We start from the raw sequence: 17,346 nt of genomic DNA on the forward strand, positions 1-17,346 counted from the left end.
AGTGGTGTCATTTAACTTGGTTGTTTGTGCCTTCAATCATTAACCAACACAGAAAACACAAACATTATCCCCAATTGATCGCACAGTGTTATAGATTGCATCGCAATTAAATCAAGAATCACTTAATGATAATGTTGGTGAAATTTACAGTATATACAAAGCGTGCATCTTGGCCCATTAGCTCGGAAATCATGCTGAAAGCGACCTTCTCAATCTAAATACTAGGAAGGCCTTGATTTACCTGTTTGTATTGCGGAAGATTTCTCTACCTAGGTAATGATCAATTGCATATGCATCCTGGACCACACAAACTCCGCTTCACCAGCATCATTTATTCACTGGATTTCCGACCAGTTATGTCCGTTGCCTGCGGGCCTTTAGCGGGGAATCACTCATCTTCAAACTCTCCTTGGGTCATTAAACTTTCCAAAGGCTGGAAGTCAATGTGTTAGTGCTAATGAATGGATAAACATTTAGCAAAAATCTTTGTTGTTGACATTCATTTGACATTACTGCCTAGATATCATAAAAATTCCATCTGAGCAGCTCCTTTTCAAAGAAAATAACGGAAAAAATTCGTAACAGTTTTATCATTGCAACAAAACATCGATATGATGATTTTATAATTGCAACATTGATAAATGATCGTGAGATAATATTCTCCTACGCACTTAACTGCCAAATATTTCTTTGTTGTCTATTGTTTTGGAATTTGAGGCTTGTAATTGATGGAATATCATGTTTAAGTGATTCTAATAGACCTGAATTTGGTGGTAAAGAAAGAGCTTGAAAACTTCTGAATCCAGCCTTATTATGTATAGGTTTTAAAAGTCACTTTGGAATGATTTGTGGACTAGAAACAATACTCATTCATTTGTATTATCTATATTCTTTGAAAAAAATTGAAATTTATGCTCTTTTTCTCTCTTAGAAGATAGCGCTTTCGAATCACCATGCATCCAAACATCATCACATCCAAACAAATAGCATCATAACAACTAAATGTGATATATTCTCATCTCTGCGAGTCTCATAACGCAGCATCGAGACAAAAACGCCCAGCAAATCCATCGGCAACAAGAATGAAGAGTAGATCATCGACTTGTGCAAAAAACAGCAGTCGAGTGATCTCTCGATAAATTCCATTCATGTCGGCGCGCTTTCCAAGATATGACTCGTTGTGAATGTCAATGACGCAACATCTGTATAAGTGCGACTCTCTCGTGTATTTCTATGTCTTTCCAAGCGAGAAGAAGAAGTCGATGGGTATGATAGCACACTCATCAACTATCTTGTCTTATAAGTACACTTAACCCTTAAGAGTGCCACTCAGAGGAAGCGATGCGGGGCTCCTTGGGGCTTCTGAAGATGTCTCTCATTTCTTGCTTCAGTGATAGTCTGTCATGTTTTTTCAATACTATCAGCTAGAATACTGTCAACCGTAACATTTTTTTGAGACTTCTATTTTACTTTTATTTTCACGATGATCAGGAATGCACGATCAAATGCAAACGTAAAAAGTGTAAAACTTTCAACTCTAATGCATTACATAACCAGTTAATTTTTCAGCAATATTAAGTCTATCGCCAAGTGAAAATTTCACAAACCCGCCAAATTTGAGTGTCACACAAAATTTCAGGGTTTAGAGTGAGGCTTAATCGCTTTTGTTGGGTGATTGATACACTGCAAAAAAGTTCTCACTTTGCAGCAACATTTGCTTTTTCCCTCTCAACACTTGAAGCTAGTTCTCTCCATTGCCTCCAAGGCTCTCTCTTGTACAATAGACCTGCTGTGGACCACGTTGTAAACTAGCAGTGGAAGGAAAACAAAATTCAGTTCAGTTTGTGTTACAGAGCGTTTATCCTTCTCCAATTTATGTCTTGTTTACTTTGGAGTTTCCCCTCAGGGATGTTTGGTCAAAACCAACACGGAACTCTTTCATGATATTCACTGAAATGTAATAGAATTACAAAATGTGGGATATGTTGGGTTTTTTAGCTGATGTACTTTGCTGCCGTTGATGTATATGAGTATTTTCAAGATGGCCATGATGAGTTATGTACAATGTAGGTCATATGAAATTTCACTTTATTTCAATCATTGAAAATTTTTATGATCAATCAGCATGACTGGAGTTCGGTTCGAGGCTATTTTAATCGGGTCATCCACATGCCCCTCTACATTGCATATACTGCATGTGATTCTGCTGGTTTGTCCTTTACCCCCCCCCCCCCCCCTCCATGCAATCAGCAACTGTGACCGGTCCCCTTGCAGAAGCCACTCTAGTACTCCGTCCAAGCTAAAACCTTCCTCAAGTGCATCTCAACGACACTCCACACTCCTTCACTTTGAAATTCTCTATCAGCCATTGATGAGGATGCCGAGATGAAGCTGGGCCATTCTGCCTGTTCGCTCACTGATTGGTTTTTGGCGTGTCCTGTCAGTGTCAGTCGAACCTGAAGCTAATAATGCTAGTCCTCCTAATTCTGTTGGTATTCAGTTGATGGTGTGCATTTGAATAAGAATCTGTCAATTAGATCATTTGGGGAAAGATGACCGACACCTCGGTAATTGAGTCTTCTATCACTCCAACGCATGGCCTCCGCTCTCCAACGCATGGCCTCCGCTACACATATTTAACATCTTAACCCATGTAATGCTCAAACTCGATTTTTTAAATGTCTGGCAAGTTGCTTTATCTGTTGGCAAAGCCAGGGCATTGCGATAAAAGTCACATGTTTGGGGGCCACATGGGGAGAAAAAAATAATGATTTTCATGCCAAAACCAATTAGTCGAAGACAAATAAATAGGGAACTATGACAACATTGCATAAAGGAGGTGTGATCGACTGGTTCCCATCCAACAGAAACTGCCCGGTAATGGCAATATTGTTTCACTCCCTGCCAATTTCCTTCTTAATTTAACCCCATCAAACATTGATGGTTAGTTATGCCAGGGGACGTGTTCTAAATCGTTCTGACGATAAAGTTTCTATGCAGTTTTTGCTACAGTTTTAACCCAACTAAAAATGATGAAACTAAGGTAGACAAAATATATCAAGCCATCTTTGTTACAGCGGTCCAGAACAACAAATGAGCCGGTCCCAGATGATTAGATTTGATTGAACTGGTGGAATGATGCTGTCATCGGTGTACACAGTCTATCTATGATTCATTGACTATTCCTGTTGCGTTGATTTATCTCACTGGCACTTAAGATTTGGCTTGCTGGGGCTTCTTTCGCTGATGAGATCACAGACAGTGTCCACATGCAATCTGACGTGGAGATATTCAACAGTTGTCAAATTCCATTTTCGAGCAATATATAAACTGATCAATTTAGTAGGTACGGAATCCTCAGGATGAGATTTGAGTGTGATGAATTAGATGACATGTATACAATCTCTTGAATGACCTTTCATTGCTCTTGCAGCATTTTGGTAAAGGATTTCACAGCCTTAATCAAATATTGGTCAGAGGTACTGGGAGAATGGTTCTGTGGTGGAAACTACACTGATACACACTGAGAGCAGATGAAGCAGATGCAGATACAATGGAGACAGATGAAGAATTGACATCAAAACACTCAGCCTGGCGAAATAAATTGGGTTTATCAGCAACTAGTCTCGACTATCAATCATCTACAATCATCTAAATTTCCCTATGTCACATCCATTCTTCATAACTTAGAACATTATTGCTTTGCCTTTCGTTCTAAGGTTATGTCTGATTCAATTTGCAAGTCAAATCTCTAATGAGGTGACACCAGTTGCTTGGTACGGAGGCTGCGCCATGAGACACTGCATCGTCACCAGCCTTGTCCATGTACGGGAAGCACAGGACTTCCGCGTCAAAATTGAATTATTCACAATAAGACGCGACTGAGGATCCTTGGGAATACCAATCGTGGTGAGGTCTAAAAACGGGAACTGTGTCTTCTGTGCGTGGATCTATTGGGTGAAGTGATCAAGGCTTGATTAACCCATTCTCTCGTAAGTTATATTCCTTGGGGGCTGATGGGACTGTACTTTTAGAGGCTGTAGGGGAGTCCTGCTTTACCTGATAAGATGATCCTCCATCTTTCATTGGCTTGATGCTCAAGATGTGTTCAACAGGCCATGGGCAAATTCATCTATTTCATTCCTGTTGCAGATTTGCGTTTACAGCAACCTGTTATAAAAACTTATTCGTATTTGAAATATTGCCTGGATGATGAGGTCAGTGCGTGAATACATTGCACAGTACACTTTGACGGCTTATCACCGCATTTGAAATTCTGCTGATTTCTCGAGGGACAAGCTGTTCAGCGAGATTATAATCAAAGCTCCAGGCCATCGCTGCAGCCGGTACTATTTGACAATCTCTTGTCAGTCACAGGCACAGCTTTTGGAATCCAGCCCAAGTGAAGTTGAGATACATCGCTGTACATTTTCCTGTAGGTCCATGAGTGAATTCTCCATGAATTCAAAGAATTGATAGCTTGAACTTGGAAACATTTCAGCCTGTGATTATTTCCTTACTTTGCTGTACATTTTCCTACAGATTCATGTGTAAAAAGAGCATGTTTTCTAAGCAAAGATGGGGTGAAACCTTTATCTTTCTATTCGCCTGATGAGTTCGCATATCTTTCTGGTTTTAGGTGATACCAACTGATTTATTCTCGGGGACATTTTATGAGTCAGTATCTTCCGGGCCGTAGCTCCCTCGGCATTCTGGAACAAAGGATGATATATTTAGTTATATACTTATCTGTGAATAGTAAATTTAAAAACTATAATAAAATGATTTTCTAGGGAATCGTTTAGGAAATTGCCAAACTTTTACAGTACTGGAAGGATTTAGTGCTTGACAAACCAAAGATCAAACCAGACATATTCATTTCAGTTCCATATTTGATCGCAAATAAACAAAGGTTAATACAAAATTGAAAATGACTCTTGTATCACCAACCAAGATAACTTCATTTCTTGCTCTGAAACGTATGAGTCTGTGATGTGAACTCAGCATGGAGGTTATTCTACAATATCACAAATCATAGTTTGCAATTATTCGAGGAACAAAATAACAAACATCTGATCAAATTAATTGTGTTCTCATCAGTCCTTGAAGTTTATTCAATGCGATATTGTGTCGATGTGTGATTTCTCACTGCAAATAGTAATTCCGCAGAAGCCAAATGCAGTTGCTTGCACATCCATCTCTCTATTAGAAACAATCACTGATTAAATTTGATCAATTTTCATCACCCTAGTTGAAATTCAGACGGAATTGAATCTGTTTACATTGGTTAGCATCAATCATGAGCTTTTTTCGAACGCGGTAGACTTTTACTAGGATATTTCTTATTTCGTGCCGCTTAAGGCTACAATAGGCGCCAAGCTGTATTTGCATCATTTTATAGATTAAAGTACATGTAAGTCGAAACGTGGAGGTGGAGATGAGTATCATGATATGACGTGACATATCATGATAAAGTGTATGCTTGGAGCAATAATAGAAATGTTACAGGCCTACAAGGGTGTCTCATCTTGACCAAGAGAATTTTACAATTGTTTGATGTATTTTGTGGATTATTCATTGAAGTCACTTCAAATGCGGAGGTTGTTGCAATATCTGATTTAGAAGAACTGTGTTACTCTATCTGGATGAATTGTGTATTTCTCTATGAAGATGAACTGTGTTACTTGACCTGGAGGAACTGTTGCTCTGTCCAGAGGACAGTGTCACTCTACCTAGAAGAACTAATACTGTGTCTAGAGAAGCCTTGTTAGCTTTCTTGAGGAACTGTTACTCTTTCCAGAGGACCTGTTGCTCTATATAGAGGAACCATATCTACTGGTACTGTGTTACTCAACATAGAGACTGTGTTACTCTACAATAGTACTACTCCTTCAGTCAGAGAAATTTGTCCGGCAGTTGACCGATGTGCCACGTCTTCAGCATGATATAATTTCTCCTATAATCTGATTAGTGATGTCCCGCGGTCCAGCCCCAGATAATTAGGTCCTCTAGAATATGAAATTCCCTGGTCATTTCCTGCCCAGTGTCTTATACTCCTTCATCAGGTCATTTACTGATTACGAGATAATGAACCAACTTTTGATCTTGCGAATTACATCTTAGGTCAATCCTAATCAAATGACCAAAGTGGATTTTTTCATCTCCTGAAGGAAGATGTAGTATAGTTGCAGGGAATAGACAATAGAATTGGTTAGTTTTTTGTGTTTCGTCTCTGACCCTTTATGATTGTTTTTCAGTCGTTTGAATATCTTGTTCGTTTTCCTGACTTGACCTTCATGTGTGGCTCCAGATTGGCTGAGCTCGCTAATTTTTGGAATAAATCAGCAGATCGAGGCGGGAATAGCGCTCAAGCGATGTTATCAGATCTAAAGCGTTAATTCTTGTCGGGTACTGAAAACTTCAAAGGCTACTTGTTGTATTTTGTGACGAGAAAATAATCAAGTCTACGATCTGGCTCCAGAAGTCTGACTCGCAACTTGTTCAACGTGATTTGGCGTTGTGATTCGATCCTCGTGGTGTTAAGGCCTAATACCCAATTTTGGGCCAAGCGGCTTGAGTTCCATACCATAGGAAATGTAATGGTGGAAAGATTAAGAATTTTAACCCTTTAGACTTGATTTGAAAAGTCATAATATCATTAAGGGTTATTTAGTTCGCCAAGAGATAAAGTGTGTCTATATAAGATTCGTCCTGGCCTTAGCATGTTGGATCAACAGTCCTCTGACTCTCATACTCCATCAAACTCCAACTGAGATTTATGGCAACATGGTGACCCATCCAGAATGGGAACAAAAAGGGTTAAGGGATCCCATATGGTACCACGTTCTCTTCCGATGAAATATTCATGTCAAGCGCTGGTGTGCCAAATGGCCGAGTGGCTCTTCCTGTGAGACGATCGCCAAGGTATGAGCCGGGGAATCCAAACAGCCCACATGAAACATGCCGCCGTTTATTTTTATCGCATCGTCCCTTGTTGCAGTTGCAGAAAGCTGCAAGCATAACCACTTTATGGATTAGATAAACATGCACAGGGCACTTGTGGGATTTTAAATGCACACATTAGCGGCAATCAGCCATCCTATTGTTGCACGACAATCGTTGTGATCTTCTTGACAATGCGTGTTTATTGGTCGGCGGTCGCTGTAAAGGAAGACCCCAAGGGTGAAGAAGGGTCTTAACTACTGTCTGTTTGTCCTCAGTTGTGGTGTGTCATCGCTGCTTTGACCCTTTGTAGGGTTAGGTGAAAAGGGAAGGCACGACGGTATGCATATACTGTAATGTAACACGTCTGTGCAGTCCATCATGTCATGGGCATTCTGTAAACTGCATAATTGTTCACATACTTCCTCTTTAAGAGGAGCAACCAGATAGAGATAATGCTGGGACGTCCGGTGTAACGTTTTGGAGTGTTTCCGTTCCTGAGTGTTTCCTCTCACTGTTTGGGAACATTGAAAGGCAGATTGATAGATATTTCTCTGCATCCCCCTTGAAAAGTCATAATCTGCCTGTCGTACCTGGTGCTTCACTGATGCGAAGCAGGACGGATGTCATTTTTGACTTGGACTTCATTTATTTGTGGTGCCAGCCTGGTACCAATTCAAACTCTCACAACTGATCCTCCTTTAATTTTGTTGCTAATGATACTGTTTCTCACAAAAACAATGAATATTTGTGATGTTTTTCTGTCAATTAATTTCGTTGCTAATTAGTGTCAGATCCTCACATGATTGGTGGCTATGAAGTTTGATACAGGGATTAGAATAAATCTCAGGCTTGATGAATAATTTGTGAAAAGCGAGCGATTGTAGATGAATGCATCTCTCGGGCCTCGTTACAAAGTGCTGTGGAGACGCTCTGCATTTGAAGATACGGTTCTCTCTGACGATTAATACTCCTGCAACTCCTTGGTGATTAGGATAGTTGTTCTAATAGTTGGCATAATCTCTGAATTTGAATTGTAAAATTTTTCTCCCAAAGTTATTTTCTGTTAGCCAAATGCTTTAAGGGGCTTTGGATGTACAGGTATATACCAATGTGGGCTGTATTTAGAATTCTATGCAGGCCCTTCACACACCTGTTCTTGAAAAGCCCATTGAATTTTGCTTTCTAATTTTACCACAAAAACTTCAAGTAGTTTCTAATCTGTTTTCTCCCCTAAAAAGCAAAGCAAAAGTTTCCTTTGGTCTTTTGCTTACCCCAAGTTTTAAATCTTTCCTGCGCAATCCAACTTACCTTTGATCACCGAAGTTGAAAATCCTAAATGCGATAAACTCAACTAAGCAACGAAAATTTGAATAGGATAAAAAATCACAATGCTTTTAAACTATTTGAATGGTCGAGTTTTTTTAGAGTGTTTCTTATGCTGTTCAGTCTACTTGTATATACTTCAGATCAGTCTTTGAACTTCCCAAAGGTATAATACAATAGTGGTCATCTCACGAGTGTTGGCTGTGGCCCTGTGGATGGTGCAGCGAGACGTGTACTGCACCTCAAGTTCAGACTGCTGAGTTTAAGGAATTGATGCCGAATTAGAAGTATGGGTTGTCTCACCAAACATTGCGAGGTGGAGCTAAAATGTAGCTCGAAACCAAGGTAGCAGCCAAGATTTGGGGCGAAATGAGAGTTCCACCTAAGCGGTGTTGGCTGAAACAACCAATATAGACTTTTAGGTACCAAGTATCTCAAAAACTAAACAATGAAATTTGATTCAACCATAACTGCTGTGGTCAAATCAAGGCACATTAGGCCCAGAGTGCATTGATCTTTGAGAACTTGAAGCTGATTCATTTCTGGGAGTTTTTCATGAGAGGTTCCCTTCAGAATTCAACTCTTTGATTTGATTAAGTGGTTTCAGAGGTCTACAGTGCACCAACCATTCATGTGCTTTTTTTGTTACTTTTGGATTAAGCAAAGTTTTCTACTTGTGAGCTCCATTTTAGAGGCACTGCGATTTATATCCCCCAATAAAATTCTCAAGTAGTTGAAATTTTTTTCAAGAAAGTTCACAATTCCCATTAAATCAGAAAGGCGGTTCCAGATTCCAGCATTGGCGATTTCTTTGTTTGTGTGTGTGCGGAAGTGTTTAATGGGGGTGCTCGCGCTAATTATTCTCAGCTTACGACTCCCGCCAGGTGAGCTGATCTGATAAACATTCATCTAAATTGGAACTAGTGGTAAACAAACAAGCAAACTTGCAAGAAATGGCTCCAACTACCGATTTATTTCCCGTTAGTCTGTCTGAGACTATTCATGATTTGAACATCGAGCGTAACATTTTGATTAATGCTAATTGTTTTACTCATCATTGCATTATCATGTTCAATCATAAATGCAGCACAAATCATTAGGGTGAGTTGGCATCTCAAATTGTTGACGTTGTCAAAAAAGCTAAAAATGCCTCATGCTATATTAATTGCTTTGGGCGGTTTGAACTACCTTTGATGGCCTTCTTGTGCCTTGCTCTCAGGCTTGTTTTTGGAACTGCGGCCAATTAGTGTCAAGGTGAAGGGGACAATAACCTGTATGAATGCTCACTGTAAGTTAATAATTCAGTCAACCAGTTAATGAATGTATCCGTTGTAAGGATATGAATATTTCAGGGGTACTTGTGTCGGTCAGATTGCCAGTTAAGAGTTTGCGTGCAGGTGCACACTTGCTCTGACTCCCATCCGTTGGATTAATGATGAAGTATGGAGCGAGACTTGTTGCTTCCAAAAGTTGGTACTCGTGAACAACTGAGAGATTTCCTGCATGTTGCCCCGCTAGTGAATTTGGTTAGCAACGAGCTCAAAACAAAATCAAGTGCAGCTATCAACTGGTGATTTGTAGTGAATTGCTCAACGCAGAAATAAATGTCATGTGTCTCTGCAATAAATATCGCTACTGTCTGCAGTGTCTACAACGCACGTTAGCGTTACCTCGTCACTCTTTCAATATTTCAAAGGTCGAAAAAAATTGTTGAGTTGCAAAGTGGCAAACAAGACGCATCTATGAATTATTGAATATCGTAGAAAAAGTATTTGTCTTGCCACTTCAGGAGTAATTATAGAGACCTTAGAAAGTGTGATTGTATATTTTCTTAGTTGAACAAATGCTTGATAATGTTATACATAACTTGGGAATGAAATCTTGCCCTTGCGCTGACTTCAAAGGGAGCAAAATAAAAGAGTATTTATTTGTGCTTGGGTTCCGCGTATGTGCCAATGGCGGGTGCACGTCCTTCTTTAAGAAATATTGTTGTCCGCACGAATCTGTTCTGCACATATTACAGAACGGAGACAATGGTGACACAAGGCGCAGGGTTGGATAAGTTTTTTCGGCTATGATTCGTCAATGTGGGTGGCAGGGGCCACATGATCTTGTGCAACGTATCATGATATTACAGAGTTCATACAGTAGCATTGTGTTGGTGGGGTCAGTAGCATTGTGATGTGGGATCAGATACTTTTTGACCTCTCTATAGCCCCTCTTCTAGTGCACTGCATGCTATCTCGCAAAAAACTGGGAGAACCCCTTTTTGATGAACAAACTAGTCAGTTGTAATTCTATTTGATAAAATCTTTTCATAATCAGTCGCCCGTATTAGAGAGAGTGTCTAGGGTGAAAATGACTCAACTGTTCAAATGTACATCGCCTCCTCTGACTAACAATGGCCTCACTAAACTATTCCGATATTACACGCAGCTTTGATTGTGTTTATAATGAAAGTGAATTCTATTGGGATTTAGCGGGATGCCACTTGCAATTGGAAGCGAAAACTATCGATGGTGTGATTGTGTCGGCAAAAGTATAATGACGTTCTATGATATGTTATGGGATCACAGAAATTGATATTTGTAATCAAAATTGATATTTGTAATTGTCAGTTTGTTGGCTTTTGTCCTGAAAAATTGGTTAAATTTTGCAGCTCATGTAAGCACATGTAAGGGCATCTCATGTATGATTTCACTTGACTCAGAACCGCGGAAATTTAACATCCCGACTACACATGTAAGCGGTTACGTGACAACAATTCATAATTCTTCCCCTGGCAATTTGATATACTGTCCCAATATCGTCATCATCACAATCTTCAATATATTATATTATTTACTGAACTCTTGTGGCTGCGGTGTAATCTCGTTTCATTGCCAAATATTGGTGGTGCTGTGCGGTGTGGATGTGTATTGTTGTATACTAGAATACCAAACCATCGGATATAACTCGTTGGTACTCTTTGACTTCATACTCGAGTACGTACTTGTGATGGGACAATGAGAGCAGGAATCCTCGTTCATTGATTCTCTGATCCTGCCATCTAGTGGTAAGAGAAAGACCTATAAGTCAGGTCACTGGGATCTCAGACAAAGTTCTGCATTATGCGACTGATTTGACGTCCAATTTGTCTCCTATTAAAGAAAGTGGTCAGGCAGACAACATCTCGACAACACTTTCTTTGCGCTTTTTGTCTCACGCTTGTCCTCTTCTCTTCTTACAGCTCTTGATTAATTTCAGGACTTTTTTCGGGTTTTCAACAGATAGTCATCTAAGGCCACATGGTATAGGGGTAATGAATCCTGCATTTCCAAAGGATGGTGGAGAGAATAGGTTTCCTAATCCAAAGTGTCTAACTGCATCGAACTACACTGTCCAACCCTTTTGTATCCTTGTCTTTTTCCATCCAATTGCTCATGTTTTTCCATATTTTCTCATTGTAGGCCAAGCGTGCAATCAAGAGGGGTGCCACTGCTGTTGTGTTTGATATTTCTGATGATCCTGGTGCTGCAGATGATGTAAGTTACATTTTTTTTGTCAGTGTGAATTGCTCATATCATTGCCCCACTTAAAGTGGAACCTCCCTTAGCGGACGCCTCTCTATTAAAGATAACCTCTCTATTAAATCTTAAATTTGAATCTCTCTTCCAGTTAAAACGTTCAGAGGAGGTTCTCAAGCGTCCCATCATTACTATCAAGGGGAAGGAGGCGAAAAAGTTGATGAGCATCGTGGACCACCAAAAAGTCGCCAGGGCACGAATCGTCCACAATCCACAAACTGCTGTTGTAGAGACCGTTAGTGCTGTGAGTTGAAAATATATTTTATCTTGTGTTCTACGGCTGGAGCCGGACTTTACTCTGTTGTCTGCAACCCAAAATGCAACCAGGAAGGTGTTTAAAAGTATTGTCAATAAGTAACCTCGTTCGCTATGCACAACACTATTTTTAAAGGAGGTATACATCTGTCATGTGCTGCAGATTGAAGTATTGTGCGCCAAAATCAAGTTTACTTTTGAATAATACTGTAGAAATTATGAAAGTATTGAAATAGACCACACACGAATCAACAATGATAACAGGGAAGATGTTTTCAGCATTCTAAACTTTTTTGGCAGTTTGATGATAAATACTTGACCTTGGCAGGATATCAGGCCAATTAGACAAAAGACTGCTACGAGACACTTCCGTTTTTTAAAGCAATTGAGCTAATTGTGTGAAGATTGAGAGTTTAATTAGGAGAATTGATATTAATCTAGTACTGAAATATGATGAGGCACTTAGGTTCAAAGACCTTCTTGCGGTTAAAAGTACATTTCTGACTTTATCCTCACAGGAGTAGAAAATTTCTTAACTTGTCTATTATTGGGTAGAACCTCTTCGGAAGGGTAGCACCATTCATCTGGAAATGTCACCAAAACATGCATTGTTTTATCATGAAGATTCCTGGTCTGGCCGTTTTTAAAAGAGAAAACCGGTTTCCCCTTTCCCCACTCTGATATGTGTTGTCATTAATTCATTGTGGTTTTCATCAATTTACTTCCAGAATGATAGTAAAGCCTATTTCAACATTGTGATCTTCCTGGCATGTTTTGTACTGCTGTGTATCATCTCTCTGCTTATACTTGTCAAAGTCAAATGGAGGAACAGAAGTAGACAGGTACATTGCATTGATGTCCAAAATAAGTAAAATGGAACCTCTCTGTCAAGGACACCCTCTCTATCAAGGACAAATTGGTCCCAAATTTGTTGTTACAATTCAATCTGACCTCTCTAATCAGGACACCTCTCTATTAAGGACAGCACTTGTCAGTCTCTAGGGTGACCTCAATAGAGAGGTTCTAATGTAGTCCCGAACTAGTCGCTAAACATCAGAACAATAAAGAGTCTTTACCACAGCAGCGACATAAACGACTACTGGTATCCCATATTTGCTGCTAATGGTAGTTAGAAAGCCTCAATATGACTTCTCATAAACGAAGTTAAGCTTTTCTATATTCTAATGATGGAATATCCGTCTTTTTCAGCTGTCCGTTTCGGAACTTGCCAAACGAGCTGTGAGCATGCTCGAAACGCGAAAATATAAAGTCTCTGTTGGCCAAAAGTATCGCCGCTCACCAAGCCAGTGTTCATCTGTATATAGTACCGAATCAAGCTTTGAAACGTGTGCCATTTGCCTTGAAGAGTATCGGGATGCTCAGGTAAGAACTCTTTCTCACCAATCGGTAATGTACCAATCGGGATAGCCTTGTATGAGAGGTGGGAGCCAACAGATTCGGGTTCCAATGTGGCAGCTAGTTGTCTTCAGAGGATACCTTCAGAAACAGACTTTGTTCGATTCGATAGTACTGAATGGTGTCCCTGAAATTCCCATTTCAGAGCCTTTTCAAAAATAGAAGTTTTGACCATCCTTGTAATTGAGGCCTGTAAAAGATTTCATGAGGAGTATCTCATTGAAAATGGAAGCTATGGTGGTGGTTTACAATCACAATTTGGATGCATATTTGGTAACATTCCTGATGTACAGGTGCACAGTGCTAAAATACCAGTACACCTAGCTTTTGATATTAGAGCCGAAGAAAAAACATCAGAATGTGAATCCTTTTTGTTGGATCGTTCAGATTCATTATGACAGGTGTATGGATGAGTCAGGTAGTCGCACTTCCCTCCCCTCATTGTCGACATATTTAACACTTTCTATAGACCGCATTCTGCCCGAGGGGGGCCTCTTTAAGTTGCTATGACAAGAATGCGTTGAAATAACTAATCGCCTCTTAGATTCCCATGCAATTTTAATATTTTTTCTTCAAAAAGACATTTTGGCGAGTTTTTTTCAAGAAAACGAACTTTTTTTGTTATGATAAAATGTTGAGAAAAAAAACTATTTGGTTATAAAACCATAAATCTACTAAAACCATTTTCAAAGAGGGATAACAAAATTTCTTTACTGGACCATCAATTTTGCCCAACAGGAACACTTACGGTATTCCGTCAAAGAAGTTCAAGAGATTCCATATTTTGATAAGTTCACATTTTTGGTGTGTTTTCCTTGAGTGAATACTCCGATATTTCTTTTGATGTGTTTGGAAAAAAATTTAAAACCTGAATGGAGAAAATACAGATTCGAATTTATAGATATCATATAAAATATAATGGTATTGATCGCTTTGTGTATCAAAATAATGAGTGTCCCTTTGTTCAATTTCAGGAATTACGTGTATTGCCATGTTCACATGAATTCCACCGGAACTGTGTGGATCCCTGGCTCATTACGAACAGGACGTGTCCTCTTTGCCTTCTCAATATCATGGGTAAGTACAATGGAACCTCTCTTAGCGGACACCTCTCTAATAAGGACACCCTCTCTATGAAGGACACTGCATATGGTCCCAAATTGGTCATTTCCATTGAATTTGACCTCTGCAATCAGGACACCTCTCAATCAAGGACAGCATTTGTCGGTCCTTAATAGAGAGTCTGTATACGGTATACAAGTTTAGCGCTCTAGTAGTGGGATATTTGGGAAAACATTTGGCATTCTTAACCACAAAATTTCTCCGCCTTTCAGTATCTGTGGTGTTTCTCTTTCAACAATGACCATAAAAATTATAATGCCAAATACTTGTACCATCTGGTGTGTAAGGTTTCTAGCACCGAGCTTGCTCTAAAATTCCTGAAGATAGGTACAATAATAATATCTATTTGATTTGGATTACAACTCGAGGGTTATTTTAACATAAAGCGGTCAAGAGAAATATCAAGTACCAGTACTTGAGGTGCATTGTAAACTCATTGACAATCCTGTACCGCTTGTCCACAAGACTAATTGCTACGGTTTACTTAGGATGGATGTTTAACCACCGTGTGTACTGTCCTTGACCCATCTTGTTATCTGCTTGAGGTGTCCTTCAAAATGTGGAAGTTATATTAACCCCTCAGTGTGAGGAGCCGTAATTGATGTTTAATTTACTAGTGCCTTGGCACTTACCACATGCTATACCTCTCTAGCATTTTTATGCTGGAAGGGGGGAGATATTTGTACGGCCTACTTGAATAATTTTGCTATAAGTTTGAAAATTATTCACCTCCTACTATTTCTTTCGTTTCAGAATATATGGAATTGCCTCATAGCCCTTCATGGACGGGACAACAGCAAACTGTCAGCTCGAGTAGTCACTCCCAGAATTCCTCAGGACGTTCTTCGCAATCAAATCAAAACTCTCAAACGCAGTTACCTCCACCTCCAGCACCGCCGTTGTCTGGTAGTTTACCATCTAGCGTTGTGAATTATAGTACGTCATGTGAGGGATGCACCCGAATGCATCATAATCATTATAGTAGCTCTAGGGTACCACCTGGTGGTGATAATCCGTACCACCTGCCGTCGCACCGGACACACACATATCACCAAAGACACAGTGGTCAAAACTCATCGTCGCATCGGCGGGAAAGTTATCCTGGTAGTCATGGTAACCATAGTAGTCATGGTAACCATGTTAGTCATAGCAACCATGGTAATCGTCCTGGTAAACATGGCAACAGTGGTAGTCATGGTAACAAAGGTGCATTTCCTGAGGAGGAAAATCTGACATTCTGTGATCTTCAAACCTCGGGGGTTAGTCAAAGTAGTAACTTCTCGCTTAGTGCGTACGTGACAAGGGCCGCATTCCAGAGTTCCCGCCACCATGTTCACCGGCAGGACATCCCGCCCAATAGACAGCATTTGAAATCGAAAAATCGGCAAACTGATTGTGACAATAATGGTGCTTCAGGTAATAGTCAAATGTGTGACAAGAAAGTAAACAATGGGCCTCTTGGTAGCCCATATGACCCTAGTCAATTGGTTGGAAACGAGCTGCAGGACTGTAACAGGCTCAGTGATACAACATTAGGAACGAGCAACCATAGCACTTACGGAAGTTCTGACCAAGTGCCAAGTGACGTTAGTAGTTTTGATTCTCAGATATATCGTGGATCAAGGACAAAAAAGTGTAACGCAAATAGCAAACAGAATCCAAATAGCGCGAAAACATCTGGCAAGTGTCCCAAAACAACTCAGGCATGTCAACTGGCGAATAAGATGGCTCATGGGCCATTTAAAATCCGGTGTAATGCTATGCTGCGCGAATATCCGTATTCTTACATCGATAAATCTGAGAGTGTTTGGGTTTTGAGGCAACCTGCAATGCAAGAGATGGTGCATCGGGGTAAGAATTCAGGAAAAATACGTGACAATTCTAGTTCATTTCGTCAACACTCTAACTTTGGTCAGAATCATGATCGGAAGTGGGGTCCCGAGCCGCGGGTACCTAGACTTCATCTTGTTTCTAATCAGGACGATTTACGTGATGACATTGGTAGTGATTTATCGAGTAGTTCACTTGGTTCAATGCATTCTTCTACCATATCTCCGGTTGTGAGTGACGGTTATCAGTCATGTGCTTCCGATGGCGGAAACCATCCAGAAGGTATTCCAACATCTCCGGAAAACGAGAGCCAATCGTCGACCATTACTCAGGAATCGTCATCGATAATGAAGCATTTCCATGGTAACCAGGAAAAATATGGAACATTTCAGTACCAGAGTCTTTCACAGAATGAGGGTTGTGATGCCGGGAACACGTTACATATCGTGGAATCTGGTTCCGAGGAACAAAATGTTAATAATGCATTTGGAACATTGCGCCATCTGGGAGTCCAGCATGAAAAATCATACAGCTTGGATAACCATCCCGAGAATGACATTTTACGCCGCAAGGATATTTTCACGCCTCGTCGAGATCTAAGGAGGTCATTGTCATGGACGCCAACTGACGGCCATCATGATAGAACTGGTGTCCATAATTACCCGACAGTGAAGACACGGAGTCCAAACCAGTGGTCATGTTCGACTGCCGCCCGATGGAGTTCAGCCAGTGTTCGAAGGTCAATGGTCGTTTACTCAGAACCCGAAGGTAAGCAGACATTGTTTTGAACTTCCTTTTCTCTGTGTTTTAAAGGACACCCTCGGGACTGACAAGTGCTGTCCTTAATAGAGAAGTGTCCTGGTGTAGTGAACCAATCCATTTGGGACCA

At 40.2% G+C, this 17,346-nt stretch overlaps 1 protein-coding gene across 1 annotated transcript in view; it reads left to right on the forward strand.

Moving 5' to 3' along the window:
* LOC135503625 (E3 ubiquitin-protein ligase ZNRF3-like) overlaps positions 1-17,346 on the forward strand; it is a 43,963-nt gene that overhangs the window by 22,883 nt on the left and 3,734 nt on the right. Inside the window, exons 3-8 of the mRNA XM_064797268.1 lie at positions 11,718-11,792; positions 11,926-12,078; positions 12,818-12,931; positions 13,299-13,472; positions 14,480-14,582; positions 15,381-17,225. Of these exons, the coding sequence (XP_064653338.1) occupies positions 11,718-11,792; positions 11,926-12,078; positions 12,818-12,931; positions 13,299-13,472; positions 14,480-14,582; positions 15,381-17,225 (2,464 nt within the window). The remainder of the gene's footprint in view (positions 1-11,717; positions 11,793-11,925; positions 12,079-12,817; positions 12,932-13,298; positions 13,473-14,479; positions 14,583-15,380; positions 17,226-17,346) is intronic.

This window comes from Lineus longissimus, chromosome 2 (genome assembly GCF_910592395.1).
Source record: "Lineus longissimus chromosome 2, tnLinLong1.2, whole genome shotgun sequence".
NCBI lineage: Eukaryota > Metazoa > Nemertea > Pilidiophora > Heteronemertea > Lineidae > Lineus > Lineus longissimus.